Source organism: Venturia canescens, chromosome 1 (assembly GCF_019457755.1).
Source record: "Venturia canescens isolate UGA chromosome 1, ASM1945775v1, whole genome shotgun sequence".
Taxonomy (NCBI): Eukaryota; Metazoa; Arthropoda; class Insecta; order Hymenoptera; family Ichneumonidae; genus Venturia; species Venturia canescens.
Genome location: NC_057421.1, coordinates 30828245 through 30844709, shown reverse-complemented (window position 1 = coordinate 30844709; position 16465 = coordinate 30828245). Strand labels below are relative to the sequence as shown.

At 38.8% G+C, this 16465-nt stretch overlaps 1 protein-coding gene across 5 annotated transcripts in view; it reads left to right on the top strand.

The window, feature by feature from the left end:
* Positions 1 to 16465, top strand: part of dnc (phosphodiesterase dunce) — a 423146-nt gene that overhangs the window by 118805 nt on the left and 287876 nt on the right. The window contains exon 1 of one of the 5 annotated variants that reach the window (XM_043424768.1): positions 4779 to 4861. The exons of 2 other annotated variants lie outside the window; for them this stretch is intronic. In XM_043424768.1, the coding sequence (XP_043280703.1) occupies positions 4794 to 4861 (68 nt within the window). In that variant the 5' untranslated portion in view covers positions 4779 to 4793. Of the gene's footprint in view, positions 1 to 4778; positions 4862 to 13725; positions 14076 to 15411; positions 15429 to 16465 lie in introns of those variants that run through there. 2 more of the 5 variants (XM_043424873.1, XM_043424814.1) reach the window with 2 other exon arrangements.

The following is a 16465-nucleotide window of genomic DNA, read 5'->3' as shown; positions in this document are numbered from 1 at the left end:
CGTGCGCAATCCTTGCATCGCCGTTTTTTTCTTCCTCAATTTTTTCATTTCCTTTTTTCATCTTTTATTCCAGAGATTTACGTTTTTTCTTTTTTCTATACTCTAACCCTTTCATGCCTAACAAGAATCGAGCATACTGATGTAATAAAAACGTGACAACACGATGATAATCGTTAATCCTAAGCGCGCGGGTTGATTATGTGTTTCAGTGTTTACTTTTCGTCGCTGTTTATATAGAATGACGTTAACGGTATGAATCTAAATATTGAATGTTATTAGCCCATAAACAAAAGAAACGATAATAATAAAAATTTTTAATATGAGTGTTTACGAGATGAAATTACGTTTTGTGAATAATGTTGTTCTCGTTGCCGCTACATCTACTGGGGCTGCTAATCGATAAGGGTGCACCGTTGCTTGTGAGCAAAAAAAGGCCTACAGGTGACTCGTGCGAGGGCCGCCACGAGTTACATTTGTTTTCGTTTCTCGTGCGTTTATCGTAGCCAGCAAGAAATATTTGTCAACGATCTGTTCTACGATTAAATACCACAGCTGATCACTGCGCTGCAGTTTGATCAGTCGCAGCACCAGCAATTTTAAGGTGCGAGATCCTATTTCTTTACGTGTCAATAATGTGCACAGCCAAAGATACCCGTGAACATAATAATGCCACGAAATTCAACGCGAAATGGATGGATTAGTCGGGCTCGGTTTTCGGTACTTTTTTATTCGCCGTATCTCTCGAAAGAAAGATAAATTTTATTCTGTCGATTATTATCACGAAGAGAGAAAAAAAGATAATTCAAACGACGACGTTTCTTACGAGTCGGACGCTCATTCGCAGCTCCTTCCATTTTTCTATATATTTTTGATTAGATTATTTTTAGACCCGTTTTTTTTTTTCATATTTATATCAAAGCTAGGTATTTTGTAATGGAAGGTTCATCGCGTTACAATTTTTCAGATCGTTCCTCGAGAATTCTCATAAATGAGACTCCGTACTGTCTGAAAATGTCACGCGCGTAAAATGCAATCTCGTTACAAAATGAAGCTTTGTGTGTAACGTACTGCGAAATTCAGTTTGCACCGCTATATAGAAAATTCTTTCGTTCATGTTCCAACTGCTCCATTTTTCACGCGCTTGCCACGTGTGCGCGCGCGCGCACACACACACACACGCACACACACGCACACACACATACACACATACACACACGCACACACACAAGTTCGCGCTCATATAAAATTTGTGAATTATTTTTTTTCTTTGAAGAAAGAAAAAAAAATCGAAGGAGAGAATGAAGATTCTCTCCCTCGAAACGCCACAGCAAAATGCTTTGAACTTGTCCAAGGGTACCAGGGACATTTTTACCCTTCTAATCATGTCGTTTTTATCGCAATCGAAATAATCGGACGTTATAAAAGTTGAACGTACATAGCCAGAAACGCTGATCAGGTTTTTTTTATTCTCCGTCGCTCGAATTAATTTTTGGACTACGATAAGTTGTTCTTCACATTTATGTTTGAAATAAAAATGAAAATCTTTTTTTATCGTTGGAACCTCATCGAAGGGGCTCCTCTACTTCCGTTTCGACTGCTTTTCATATTATTTTGGTCTACGAAGCTGAGCAGAGTTTGTTTTGATTACGTTTGAAACCAATTTGTAGTAGACGAGTGTTACCAAAAACGTTTCACGATGTTTGTTACATCATTCGAACTGTTGATTTTAACCTCCATTGAGTAAATTTATTTTCAAAGTTATTCTGTCGAGATCTTCATTAGTGAGTGACCGCGTGTAAAAATTCGGTTTTCCATAAATGTAAAATTCGCTTCTCAAAATCAACGTGAATTGTGCAGTTGAGAGTCGTGTTATTTTTTCTAATTTTTTAAAACTATTTTAAAGTCTCGAGACTATTATTTTGCTTGCAAGAGCAAACTTGTGACAACAACGCGATTTTTTTTCCTTTTTTCATCCTACTTTTTTTTTCTTTCTCATTCAAACCTACGTCGCAACTTTTTCTCTGTTCTGTTTTTCCCGGTTCTCGGGAACGTGCGCGTGGGCAACACGCTCGCGACGCCCAGAGACAATTCTAATGACAAGCCTGTGTCGCTTCAAATCGCGGTGCTTAGGATTACACGAGAAATTTAGACGGTTCTCATTCTCTCTCCTTTTATCAACCCCTCCTTTCCTCTTTTTCTTGTTTCGTACGCGTTGATTTACCTCTTCTGTCATTACACCTGTTGCGAAACTGCCACTGAAATCCCTTACCAAATTCCACTGACTTCATTTTTCATATTCTATCCGGAATATTTTCCCATTCATTCGTGAGTCACGTGTCACACTGTTCGTATTATAATTTTAAAAATATATATATAAAAAAAAAAACAAGAAAAAATGTTAGCTTACCCGTTTCAAAACTTCGGCCGACTAAAAAAAGACCTTGGAAAATTCATAAATCGTGGAGTGTATTTGGCAAAGAGCCAAATCATGTTGGCATTACGAAAATCCAACAAAAACAATCAATTCTGTCTGAGAAATGTGACGAATTTTATGCATGTGGTATCATTTAATCTGCATTATTTGACTGAGCTATGACAGGCTCAATGCAATCGTGTTCGTATTTTTTTTTTTTTATCAACTCGCTACGAATTACCTGAAAACTTTTTTGAAATCGAACAATAAATAGCTGTGAGCAGGAAATTTATAAAAAGAAAAAAAACAAACACGAACAAGTCGGAATATCACATCACAGTTTATCAAATTTTGTGTTGTACGAAAACAATTAATGACACGACACGGTGAGAAGCACGTGCGGCAACAGACGCCGGATGCATTATTTTCTTCCTTTGTGTATTCGGATCCGCATTTATCTGTGGATGAGAGAGTTGTAAATAAATGATAAAACATGAGATTCGTCACTTTTACGGAATTACAAGTTTTTCTTCAAACAAAAACGAATTTCAGTGACGCGAATCTCGTCAAAATTTTGAATTTCTTTTGTTCAAGTCTCTTCGACATTAGGAACGTTTTCCGGCATTTCAAGTTGACGAGTATTTACCAGTCAGAATAACTTTTTAGAAGGAAAACAATTGATAAATCAAAAGAAAAAGTTTATCCTTAAAAAGTTGTTTATAACTTTTGATTCGTAGGAATTACCCAACAAATCAGAAAGAAAAACAATCCAATACAATATGGGGGAGACGTTTCAACCGTATGGATCCAATTGAAAATGGCTTGCGTGAATGATACATTCACCGCATCATTTGTATGGGCATACATCATTTTCGCGATGAATCGTTGTCACCAACACCAAGTTTTGGTGTTGGTGACAACTGTAAATAAGTGAGAGTCAATTCAAAGTTTGTGGTTATCGGACAATGCTCTCGTGTTGATGCGAGAATATTTATAGCAGGGTTACAGCAATGGCTTACAGCTCGATCGAGCGTGTCTATTTTATGGGAAAACAAAACATCCAAAAAAAATTGGATTTCGTGGTAAAAATTTCCATTTTGCTTTTTACAAATTTGCTAATAAGTCGATAAATGAGAATAATTGATAGCGATGTTTGTGCTATTTATTTTAACGTTTCAACCACGCATTTCTCATCATTTGATACACTGTTTTTCTCGTTTTTCTTCAAATTAAAAGCTAAGAAAAAAACAGAGTTGATGAATCTTCAACGAAGATCAAGTTTCAAGTCTATAAGAATATCCTTGGACAGAGATTTGGAAAAGATTGCGTCTACGCCGTGTTATTTCTGAAGTGGAAAAGGTGGATAGAAAACTAAACCAATTACATATCCCTCGCTGCCGGATCTAGGATAACGAAAGACGTGAATATAAAACGAGAGGTCGAAAGACCTGCTTTTTGGGAGCTGGCTCGAGACTGAGAAAAGACCTGCTGCTCGTGAAACGAGACGAGCAACGAGTTAGAATCTAGTTTCAAAAAAGGTATACCGGTGAGCTTAACTTAATATAGAAAACTCTGAAATAGAAATCGATATCAGTAGAAGCTAGAAGAATCGAGTTCACAGAAATCCGCCGCGCCATTTTGAATAGTTAGACATCTCGTCATAGAACAAAAGAACTAGGTGATCAAATTCAGACGCGCTTTCCATAAACCTGCGTGATCGTATATATCAGAGTTCGTGATATTCTAAGGGTGTACGTGTGCGAGTGCACGTGTGTTTAGAAATCCGCTTATCGAAGCGACATTTCCTATCACCAAAACTCAGTTCTACGAATATCCGTCGATTCGCGATATCTTTTTGCATTGAATTCCATTCAATTTCACCGTCACTCGTGGAATTCGTTATCAAATTGATTATGACACAACGATATATTTGCTTTTAATATAATTGTCATAAATATAGTGTAAAAAAGTAGTGTCTTTGGTCCTGAAAGAAGTTCAATCGGTGTTAATTCTGTCAAAAAAAGAGCTCAACCTTCTTCCATCGATGATGGCTGTGCAGTTATCAATTGCAAAAGTGGAAGCCGCCCTTTTCAAAGAAATTCAAGAATTTCAATAAATTTTGCCCAGAATTTTCTCATCGCCTTCAGACTATTAATCGTTTAGCCTACCATTTCACCGGCTAAATTATGAGAAATTTTTTGAGCGTGTGGTATTTACGTTATCAGGGAGTCTTCAACGATGAGCTGACCCGTGTGTAGAACGATGAAGGGGAAAAACCGTAGGCGAAAAATCTCTATGAGCGTCCAGTGTTTTTCGCTTATTCGGCTACCCTCGGACGCCCTTTGTGGCTCGGACAAAACAGCTTTCGCGGTGCTCCTAGATGGTTTCCATGATCATATGTTTCGTTAGTACTGCGAACGGCTCTCACGTAGTCAGGCCTGTCTTAAGGTGAGTCGGGCTCATGCTTCTAAGATCTTTTGCTTAACTACTCAGAGTACTCTCGGAGTATGATGCTGGAGAATATTTCGGAGAGAAAGAGGGAAGGTGGTAGGAGCAGGATGTTGAGTTGGGTATTGGGGAAACAAAGAAGAGGCGTATCTTGCTGAGTGTCAACGGGAGCTTAATGCACTCTCATCAGGCTCGTACACACGATAACCCTCGCAAAGATAGCCGCTAGTCACCCGTCAACATTCGTCGGTAGTAGATTCGTGTTAATAATACGTACATGTATAGGTAATAGCAGTGAAAGATCGTTTTTCTCCTACGTATTGCAAACGCCTCTGTGAACGGTTCATCTTCGTGTTTATGCATGATGAAACTGTCATGTACGTCGCCTAATGCTGCTTGAATAATTAATATGAACGCACGGGTTATTTATTGCGAGCGACTAGTATTTCCCGAGGGCAATATAATCAGGCTGTTAATGATAATTGTGACGTTGTAGTTTGCGTTATGATGAAATTTCAATGAATCGAGTAATAAAGTGAGAAAAGTATGGAGGGATTTAGATTGATGAGATTTTTAGCACCCTCTGATGAGCTGCGAATCTTGACTTACTTTTTACTAGAGGAGAAATCGTGCTTCACCGTTCCCATCATGAGTGGTTGATGAAAACATTTTAAATGATTGTAAGTTGGATCGAAAAACCGACGATTATGTGGAGGTGTCTTACAAAGTTGTAACTCACAGTCCATTTTGTTCGGGATGTATTCATGGCTCATCAATCTCAATTACGAAAGACGCGCTTCCGTCATGCTCGATCTAGTGTAATAGCGTTTGAGCCCGTGCTTCATTACGCTTTGCACGCAGAATTTTTCGCGCGATAATCTTAGTATTATTAAAAAAAGAAAAAAAAAATGATAAAAAAAACTGTCCTCACAATTATTTTCGAGACTGTAAAGGATTCATCCAAATGTCATGATGCTTTCTCTTTCAAAAGTTGAATTTGAGGGGGTGGGACTTAATATGACGAATAACCAAAATGTATAGAACGGTCATATTCCGAAATTTGAAAAGTCAAAATATCAGATTGGAGAAAAATAAGTAATTACGAAATTCTTATACTCGAACGACTATTTAGCAGATTACGTGTTTTATTCGAATTTTCCTTCTTTGAATTCGTATTTACTCGAAAATATATATTTCAATAGTTTTCATTTCGAATGCAGTTTTAACAGACCATACGAATGTCAAAAGTTCGTTTTTCGAATTCAAAATAGAGAAGCGAAAGTCGAAATGGCGATGTTTGAAATTGGAGATCACCAGTCTGAGTAAGTGAGTGAGCGAGATGCGGGAATTTTGAGCTCCCCGCTGCATTTCTTTATTTTGATCAGTCGACTTTCTAACGTTTCGCTATTTCGACCGTTTGATTTTTTGGTGTTTCAGTATTTCAACCTCAGTAATATTTAGTCTTTCGTTATTACATTTTCGAAATTGTGATATTCACAGAATTGCTGATTGTATAGTAATTTATTAATTAAGAATGATAGTCGAATTTTCGGAAAATCGATATTTTAGTCGTCGTTCTATGGGCGATTGTTACATTCTATTTTCAATGTAAATGTGCCTCGAATCTTGTAGTTTCTACTTTATTTATTTTCGACATTCAAATAAGCTCTAGTCGAATTGATTTGTCTCCATATTATCATTCGAAGTTTACAAACTCGAGATTTTAGCTGTTCGAAATTTTAGTAATTCTAACATTTTATCCCTACCCGACTTGAGGTCCAACTTTTCAAATTGAAAATTCACTAAAGACAACTGGAATTTGGTTTCAATGCGCGAAATTTTCAAAATTCGTCATGCCGTTTCAAGCCAATCATCGTTAGTAGTAATTTTTGCATTTGAGAGATATTCGCTGGAGCATTGTAAAGTTTCATTTGTTTTGCTTTGTCCTTTTAAATGATAAATGGTCACAATATCGATCGGATATCGGAAAGCTTGACTTTTTTTTTCTCTTTACTACCGCGAGATCTCCTGGAAAAACGGTTCAAATGTATTCGATCTTTCTCACCAGACTGCTCGGAGAAAGTTTAGGTTTGAACCTGCGGATTTACCACAAGCATAGACTCCGTGGACTCGCCCCTCTCCTCGCACAGTTGCTATTTCTCATTTCCGTTTGCCGCCCTATCCTCCCCTTATTAAAGGAGATATGGAATGGTAAAAAAAATAAGGCAATTGTATGAGCTTTTAACGAGTGGATTGATAAAAATATTTAGCATTGCATATTTTTTTCATTTTGATACTCAAACGTGTCCAAAAAACTGCAGTGCCTCGTAACAACAGAATTGAATGGAGGGAGGGAATGAAAGAGATTTTCTCAGAATAAATTTGGATCTGGTTCCATGCTGACAATAATTTGATGCCACTAGTACGTATTTGAGGAAATTCTTTATACATCGAATATGCTTGCTTGCTTGAAAACAAATCGGTAGTATTAGAAAGGTCGACGTTATTGCAACAAAGCTCATTTCATCTCTTTCGGACTTCTTTCACAAATATCGATTGGTTGCTTGCCACTGGGGCCAGATCGAGGTAAATATATATTCATCAGCTCTTTGTACTAATTTTGCGTATGGCTGTATGTACACGGATGGATAGGATACGATTTCGTCTAGATAGTGCAAAGGTCAACCTCGTAGATGGCTTTTATATCAATGGGAGCCGTCAATTTGCGTAGAGCATGCATATGTGATGACTGCACAAACACATACATACACACTCGAACCGTAAAAAGAAAGATAAAAGATAAAATGTGGATAACGTTTGAGACGAAACTGCATAATGATTCGTCATGCAATTTTTTACCGTTCCGAATTTGTTGAATTTTTTTCTTACACGGAGAGAAAATTTTACTAAAAACTATTATGGCGTCATAGAAGTAGGGTTGTATATCGGTAATATTTATTAATTCTTACGAACATGCGTAGTCATTTTTTGTGAAGCGACTCGATGAAAATTGATGAGTGATGTCAAAATAAATATATCGGTACACATGTGTACCGGTATATTATCGTATACAATCGCGAATGAAATTCCGTTATTTACCATAGTAAATTTCAATTGTGAAAATAGTACTAAGTATAGCAAAACGACATAATAATTTTACTTGACAGTTCATCATCGAGTCAACATAAATTTTACAACGTTTCCTTGGTTAACTATGTTAGGAAAAAATAACACAGTTTAAACCTTTGTCACAGCAAAATACGCAATTTAAAAATTTTCATTCGGAATTGACTTGGAAATTACAATATTTTTGATAAAAACCTTCAAAATGGGCGATGTAGAACCCCAATACCATGGCAGCATAGTAATTCTTACTATTTTTATTTCTCTCCGTGTACGAATCAGGTGCGCAACCTCAATGCTATGTCGAGTCTCAAAATCTTCTCATTTTGCCTCCCTTTCGATCGTCGTGGAAACGAATATTATCTCGTTTTCTCTGCTACGAATTTAGTCTCGTGATTTAACGAAACTGATACGATATTGGCTGGTATAAAATTAACTACATTTTGTATTATAAGTAAACTTCAATCAATAGTACACGCCGCTCTTGTGCTAAAGACTCGAGAAAAAGGCGAGGTGTTTCAAAGTTAATTTGCCATTTTATGAGAGCTCTGTGCTACCAGGCCGTAATTCGATTGGGAAAAAGCAACTCTGGAGGCCACATGCCTGGCTTCACGGAGCTTGGAATTAATTTACTTAAAAGCCAACGAAGTATCGGAGTAGAAGAGAGCGCCATAGAAAGAATAATGAGAGAGTGTATCCTACATAAAAGTGAAAACACTCCGGGGATGTAAGAATTGGATGTGAAGAAAGTGCATATCAAGTTACGCCACTTACTGTACAGAGAGACACAGAGAGAGTATCTCGATGAAGACAAAAACTGTAGATTAATGGCTCGTGTGTATGCATTTACCGTTTTATAAATTTATTAAATATGCAATATACGTGTGACTATGTGTGTAACAGAAGAATTTTCAAATAATTATTTATGCGTGTGTATCACCTGAGCTTTTGTACCATAGCCATAATACTCATGGGAAACCGCATCGAGGTCTCAAAGTTACTGTATTGTCCTATGAAAGATAGATAACAGTGAACTACCTCCGAACATGGAAGCTCGTGTTGCGAATAAATGAGCAGTGTCCAACCCAACACCAACGTCATTTTTATTTAGCGAAAACTCTACCTAATGCTGATCCGCAAGGATTATACTGTGCATATAGGCACTTATACTACTTGCTGAACTTTTCTTTCAAAATTTGTATCTGAAGACAATAGTGCATATTTGATGCGGTTCTTTTTCGTTGTACCTCTGCGTAATTCAATTAATTTTGAGTATATCGAAAGGTTTTTTAAAATATAAATATTCCTCGTAATTTATGAATTTGATGGACTTGACAGTGATTGAATTTTGATGGCGGGTTACAAATTCATTCAATTCGCTGCTTTTGAGGCTCTTCAAGATAAAAGCAGTTCCGTTGAAAATGAATTTTGAGAGTTTAGGTTATTTTTATTACGATAAAAAAAGGAAGAGAATTTGAACATGCATTTTATTTGGTTGTATCAATCTTTTATTTTATCGAATGGCGACGTTCTTTCATCGCGTGCTCGTCAACGTCTCCTTTTTTATACTCGATAAACTTTGCATGCATAGTACTGACGGAATATGTATAGAAACAGTTCTATGTGGCCGCGATTTGTATGGACGAACGAATTTTAAGAATCGTTACAGCAATTGCAGCCTCTATCGTCTTAACCAGGGTTAATAAACTGCCGCGCGAGTAGTTTGAACGTGAGTTATAGAATTACCACTAACAGCTGCTTTGGTATGTGAAACGAGATGTCTAGTTGTCTGGAGGCGTCTCGGCCGGGGATTCAGTGGTTTTTTCCCATTTACTTAAACTTTTTCCCCTCGGTTATTCTGTTTCATTGGCGGTCCCCTTCTCTCAGGGAATTCGTTAATAACGGTGCTGATATTTTTCCTCGCCGTTTTTTTTCCACTCGACCTTGCACTTTTCCAACTAATTTGGGGCTTGATGGTACATGGAAAGAAAAATACGTCGAGAAAAGCCCGTGGACAGCGATCTCACCGCGTTGTAATGCCGGCGAGCACTTGGATTGCGAGGTAAATTTTAATTTGCCTCGTCCGATGCTACTGCAGTGAGGATTTTTGAACTGGTCTTGCAACACATAAAATTCAACGTTATGGGCGAACTTCTGACTTAGCAGTTCCATCCTCTTCCTCTGCTGCCACATTTTGCGCAGTTAATTCCAGTCAGACACGCCGACAGTTTCAGAATTTTCTGTGCTCAGCGGATAGCAGATAGTCACCCCGCCGTGAAGAAATTGCCCTTATTCATTTCAGATGTCAGCCAATGAAAGTGAGTTTGTATATTGAGCGTGAATTTGGAACGAAAGTCGTTTTCGCTGGTTTCATTTTTAATATACTTATTAGCTTTCACTCGCGGCTTAGCTCACTTAGTAGTTTGAAATACTTTACCAGGAGGAATAAGACACCGACCAGGACTAAAAGTAACCTATAAAAGTAACACTCTCTATGCTGAAAATCAAGTTGATTGGTTGTTTTGTTAGGACGTGAATGAAGGACAATTTTGCGTGTAAAAATACGAATATTCCTGTAAACGTCCCTTGGGAATTTGATTTTCTTTTCATTACCAAAAGTAGCCTATGTCACTCTCCGTCTTTCCAACTAACTCTATGCCAAATCTAGTAGATTCGTTGCTTAGTTAGGGCGTGAAGGAAGGACAAACAAACAAACACACTTTCGCATTTATAATATTATTTAGGATGGTAAACACAGTTTCGAAACAAACACTTTTCTTTCCGAGGTCGGTGATTGGAAAGAATGACTTGCCATGATTTGTTTTTCAATTTTTTAATCTACGTAAACCAAAATAGTATTTTTCATAATCATTTATAAATAAGAACGACGTTTTTAACATCTTCTGTTTTTGTCCTATTATATAAAACGAATGTTGATTGCATTAGAATGTTTTGAGAGATTTTTACTGTTTAATATTGAATCAATATTTCAATTGACTTGAGCAACATCCAGCTCCTATACTCGTGTAACGCAATACACGGTGCGTTCATCATACAAAACTTCGTTGCAGTTAATTATTCGTATTTTAAATGTTTATTTTTTAATTTATCTGTATAATGTTTTCAATTATGCGATACTCGTGATTTGATGGTGAAAGCGTTTTTTTTTCATTTCCTAGAGCAGTCAGCGTCAAAGAAGATTAATTCTTGATTACTTTTGCACAATTTTTTCATTAGCTGATCGACATTTGCCACGTAGAATTATCGTGGGAGGGGGCAGTCGCGGGTAATCTACCAGAACGAGCGGCTCAACTCGAACGAGAACGTTGGGGATGGCACGAAAAATTCTGATCTTTTTTCATCAACGACAGTTATTAAAAACGATAAGTGGCAAGGGCGATCTCATGGCACTTTACCTATTTCTTTTCCTAATGTGGTCTCCTAACGTCGCTTTCCTTCATTCAACATTTCTTTTGATCTCAATGTAATTTCAAACCCTCTTCTTTTCAGATGGTAAAAAGAAATCTTCCGCTTTACCTTTTGAACTTACGTTCTCTGTACTCTTTCCCATTTAAGCACAAATTGTTGAAGTAAAGGTCAGAGAAAAATGACCTTAACTTCGGCGATCGAAACTCCATCAGTGAAATTGTTTGTTTTTTTTTTCTATTTTCATATGAATGGAAACACAATACTGCTTTTGGATTTTACTGATTCAATATTGATGTATTTTGTACAGTCATCCATTTCGCGTTGAACATTTCGAAATCCATCTAACCTGTACATATTTGAGATACATATTCGCATTTTTGTTTTTGATACAGATTATCGAGGGCTGATTCTGGAAGTCGACGCATCACTAAATATTCACTATACAAATATAAATATTGCGACAATCATCTCTGTGATCTGTATACGAACGATCAAGCAAAATTCTACTAAAACATAATTTTCATATCAAAAAGAGCGTAGATATTTCTACGCCCTCTTAAAAGCGCGATTATCCCATCAAAGTCGGCTAACTTTCTGCCTCGAGGGTAAAATACTCACGACTTTGACTGTCCTAATAATTTTATTTGCTGTCGAATAATCGCACATGGTTGTTTGCGCAATAAATCGGACTAACTCGACTGTATCAGGCTTCAATTGGAAGGGAAACCTTTCAAGAGCTAAGAAGGAGTGAATAACTTCCCACCTCAGTTAAGTCGCGGCACTTATTGCTTGGATTGAAAATATTGAAGTTATAAGTTGTACGTATGCGTGAAGCCTTAATTCTGATACGATTTCCTTGCGATCGTCGCTCATAGTTACACCGATGCCGACACCTCGGGCCCCGAGCCTGTTCTTCCTAAACGTATATTCGATATTGTTTTTTGCACCGAAGCTCTTAAGACACCTAAACTTTGAAAGTGAACATTGAATCCGGATTATAATCCAAAATGATGATTTAATTGTTTTTGAGAGCAACATTTTAACCGAGACTTTTATGCGAGCTCAATTGTTCTATGCCGGAATCCTATGGTGTCGGAATGAATAATTACCAAATCAACTAATATGTGATTGTATCTCAGTATTGACGATCGACGATTAGGAAAAGACTCGTGAAGCCACATGATGCTCAATCTATATAATTGTAATGTGATAATCCACTCGTTCGTAATCGAGAATAAACGTATTATAAAGACAAAATTCGAATGCTAAGATCAATGGCGCCGAACGCCAATATATGTTCTTGAGATTATTAAGCTTGCAAACGTAGCTAAGCAGAAACGACTTTATCCTGCGTTTCACCAGACGCGGCCATACTGGAAGAGCTTTATACGACTGCAGAAGTGCTAACACGCGACGGGAGTTTCTACCTCCGGCAACTTTCTGCTTTACTCCGTTGCCATGACGTACGAGTCGTTTAGTTTGTGAATACGGTGCGCCCTGCGATACTCGAGTCGCTCGGAAAACAAAATCAAGTTGGATGTGCGACGTTTTAAACACCCTCGCAACTCGAGTCGAATACAGTACACTAATGAAGTTCGCGCTGGAGATGCCATAGAAGTTCGAGGCATGAAATTGTTCCTCTTACCTCACGGGGACGAGAAGGAAGTATCCAGACGGAAAGAGGAAAAACAAAAGGGACGAAGGAGAAGGAGGCGGAGAGAAGAGGAAAGGGAAGGAGGAAAAGGCAAAGGATAAACAAAAAAGAGCGCCCATTTGCAGTCGCTCTCGATGAATATACACGAAGAAGATAATGCAACGCGTAGTTAGCAGAACTAGCTTGAATTTCTATGTCGTGTACAGATACTGAACAGTATAATTAAAGCCCTTATCGAGGCTTCATTTCTAACAGGACTGACATTAGAATAAAAAATTGAAGTTCTGAAGCAAGAACTGAGATTACTCACATACCACGGGCTCTAAGGTTTCGGAGTCGAACAGTGAAGAAACGGTTTGAAGTGAACGAAGTATTCGGTGCCGGAGTATAAAAAATTCGGCGAACCAAAACGAGAAACATAAAGTCCCTTTGAAAAGGAGGGCAGTGTGGTAAAACGTAAAAGTATGGTAGTTAATCGGCGAAAAAAATCGTATAAAGGAATGTGAAAGGCTCGGCCATTGTGTTGCGAGATAAGAAATCCAGCGATACGTAACCGAGGAAAGCTCGGTGTTTGCGTACTGTACGTAAGTGTAAATAGTGCCCCGGCAATCGTGACGTCCCTGCATGTTTTGACGTTCCGTGACGCTAGGGTGTCGAAGTGGGGGGCGCGTGGTCTTGCTGCCTGCCGTGCGCCGGCGGCGGCGGAGGTGGGGGTGGCGCAGGTGTCTCGGGAGCCACCCCTGACACCAAGCGGTCCACCTCCGGACAGAGGCACCATCATCAGCAACAAATTACGGACTCGTCTGTTGCGAGTGCCGATGAACGCGCCCCACTCGGTGCTCTCGATGAAGATCTAGACGACCTTGAAGAAGAAGACGACGACGACGAAGCAGGCTGCAAGAGAGAAGAAGAGTCCGCACGGGAAGGCAGTGCTCAGCACAGGCTCAGCCCCCGTCTTCACGACATCGAGGAAGAGGACGATGAAGAAGGACGTTTCACGAAGGAGCGGTAAGTCAATCCACCTATGAGAAAAGTCATAGGGCAAGTCCAGGGTGGCTCGTGGTACCTTGGAATTACTCATTGAGGAGCTTATTCACTATCGAAGTTACTTAGAGTGTGCCACTCTCAAAGTGCGGCCAACTCCTTCGGACTTACCCCGTTTGACATTTCCACATAGTCGTAGAAGTCACAGGAGAAAAGTTGAGAGTCTTGGGCTAATTGATGTAAATATGTAATGAGCAACTTTCATTTATAATCGGTTGGCGAACGAGTTTTTTTCGTGCTTTTCCTTCAAGGCGAAAGAAAATCAAGTTTCCATTTCACCCGGCCAAGCGAAATCAGAAAATTGTTGAAAAGTATTTACTTGCAGTTCTATTCAGTTGAGGCAAAGTCGCTGAAGCAAATGTTCGAAAATTACTAAACGCGTATCGTTTGGTGAGCTGATTTTCAAACGTAATATCCGTTAGAATAGCAGATTCTACTCATGCGTCATCCTCTAGCCTTGAACTTACGCACGGACGAAGAAAACAGTTGTCTGTAGGAAAAACGAATTCGAATTTTCGGCAAGTAGCTCCGCTCTCTGGTGAGCGCACGAATTGAAGATAACATGCATTCTCCCTGATTGTCTGCGTTTTGTATATCAGGGGAAGTTTCCAATCCTTCAAGAGGATATTGTGAACCTTTCCGCAACCCTGTACATATATATATGCCCCTTAGCAATCTCTCGTTTGCCTATCGCATGTACCTACATAGCCTATAGAAGTATGTGCACATTCATGGGAGCATAGAGTACATGATGAAGACGGATGATCGATAAGCTAGTTGTGTACATAGACCATGGCAGAGAACGGTTCATCCTGTACATAGGACATATACGTATAAGGATCTGTGACCATTCATGGCGCACAAAATAGCTACTGTGAATATAGAATAGGTACTAGAACAAGCGTTCCGTTTGGTGAGGGGCACATCTCGGTTTGTTTGGACTTTATTTTTCAGAGTCAAGCCTCGTTGCCCGTTCTCTCTCTCTCTCATTTTTCTATACCGCCTTAGTTCGAAACGCTAGTGTACACTACGTGGTTTCTCGTAAACATCGTAACTACGACCTATCTCGTTCAGGTAAACCAATAGCAAAGAATATATTGAGACTGGATCCATCGGGTGCCTTTTTTCCAATGGCGACAGTTCGCCGAGGACTGGCACTGAATGGGTGATGACCAGAACCAAAGGGCTGTATGCTCTGTGCCTTCTTTCAAGCTCAAGAGATTTCTCAGACCTCGTTGTCGGTGGAGACACCGCAGAAATCCAATCAACTGCAATGTCCTGTTACGGAGTGAGTGAAGAAAGAAGATAAAATAGGATGTACGTACTTGTTCGCCCGACTCTTTCTTAGTAGCCGGAAGTCGCTCTCGCAGCCTCCATAAAATTAAATCAGCTTTTCCACGTCCTTAGGCTGTAGCAGTCAGAAAAAAATAGAAAAACGATTGATGGGTTATCGAATTACCATCAAGCCATGAATGTCTTCTCGTTTTGGAAGACGTGCATCGGCTACCGTGTCAAAAGATTTCCATATTCCAGGAGAAATTTGACAGCTGTTTCTGTTTCTGTTTACTTGCAAGCGCAAATTCACAAAAAAGAGTCTGATTGAAAATAAATATTATTTCGTCCATAGTGTTTACTGACTGTTTCATTATACACGCTTGGATTTACTCGTTCTATAGAATGGTTCGCTTTTAGCACAGAAAGTCCTTCGATTGGAGTGTCGAGGTGAAACGAACTCGGACTTTGGCTACTGAATTTATTCTTTTTATGATCATCGATTCCAATGCTCTGTATCAGATACCGGACCAACCTATCAATTAGTTCGATTCAATCAGCAAACAGCTAACTGCAAGTCAAACGACCTCTTCATTAGTTTATATATTCGGTCAAAAATATATCTATGAAAATAGTTCAAGCTTCAACATCAATATCCTTTAGAATAACTATTCTCAATAGAGGAGATTGCTCAATATTCGCTTTTTGTAACAATACTTCATTATTGGTACTAACCAAACTTAACGAACCATTTCATAGCCCCTGACAGCAGTGAAACTTACATTAGTCTGTCTCTTTACTTCTCTCTCTCTCCTCCCCCTCCCTTTCTCTCATCGTATAGGCTGGAAAGGAAATGGATTAGCCCCGATAACATATTAACTAATTTAGCCTTGATTGCAAAGCCTACAACATCCATCGATATAAATAGGTTGCTTCCCGATTCAAACAGGCGATCACGTTGAGACTAGGAGCACCTCGATAGAACGTTCACTTCTCGATCGCAACACTTTGCTGATCAATGTTCGCTTACATATATATAGAACGTCAGCACTGGGATAGCACGACAGTTTATGCATATGGCA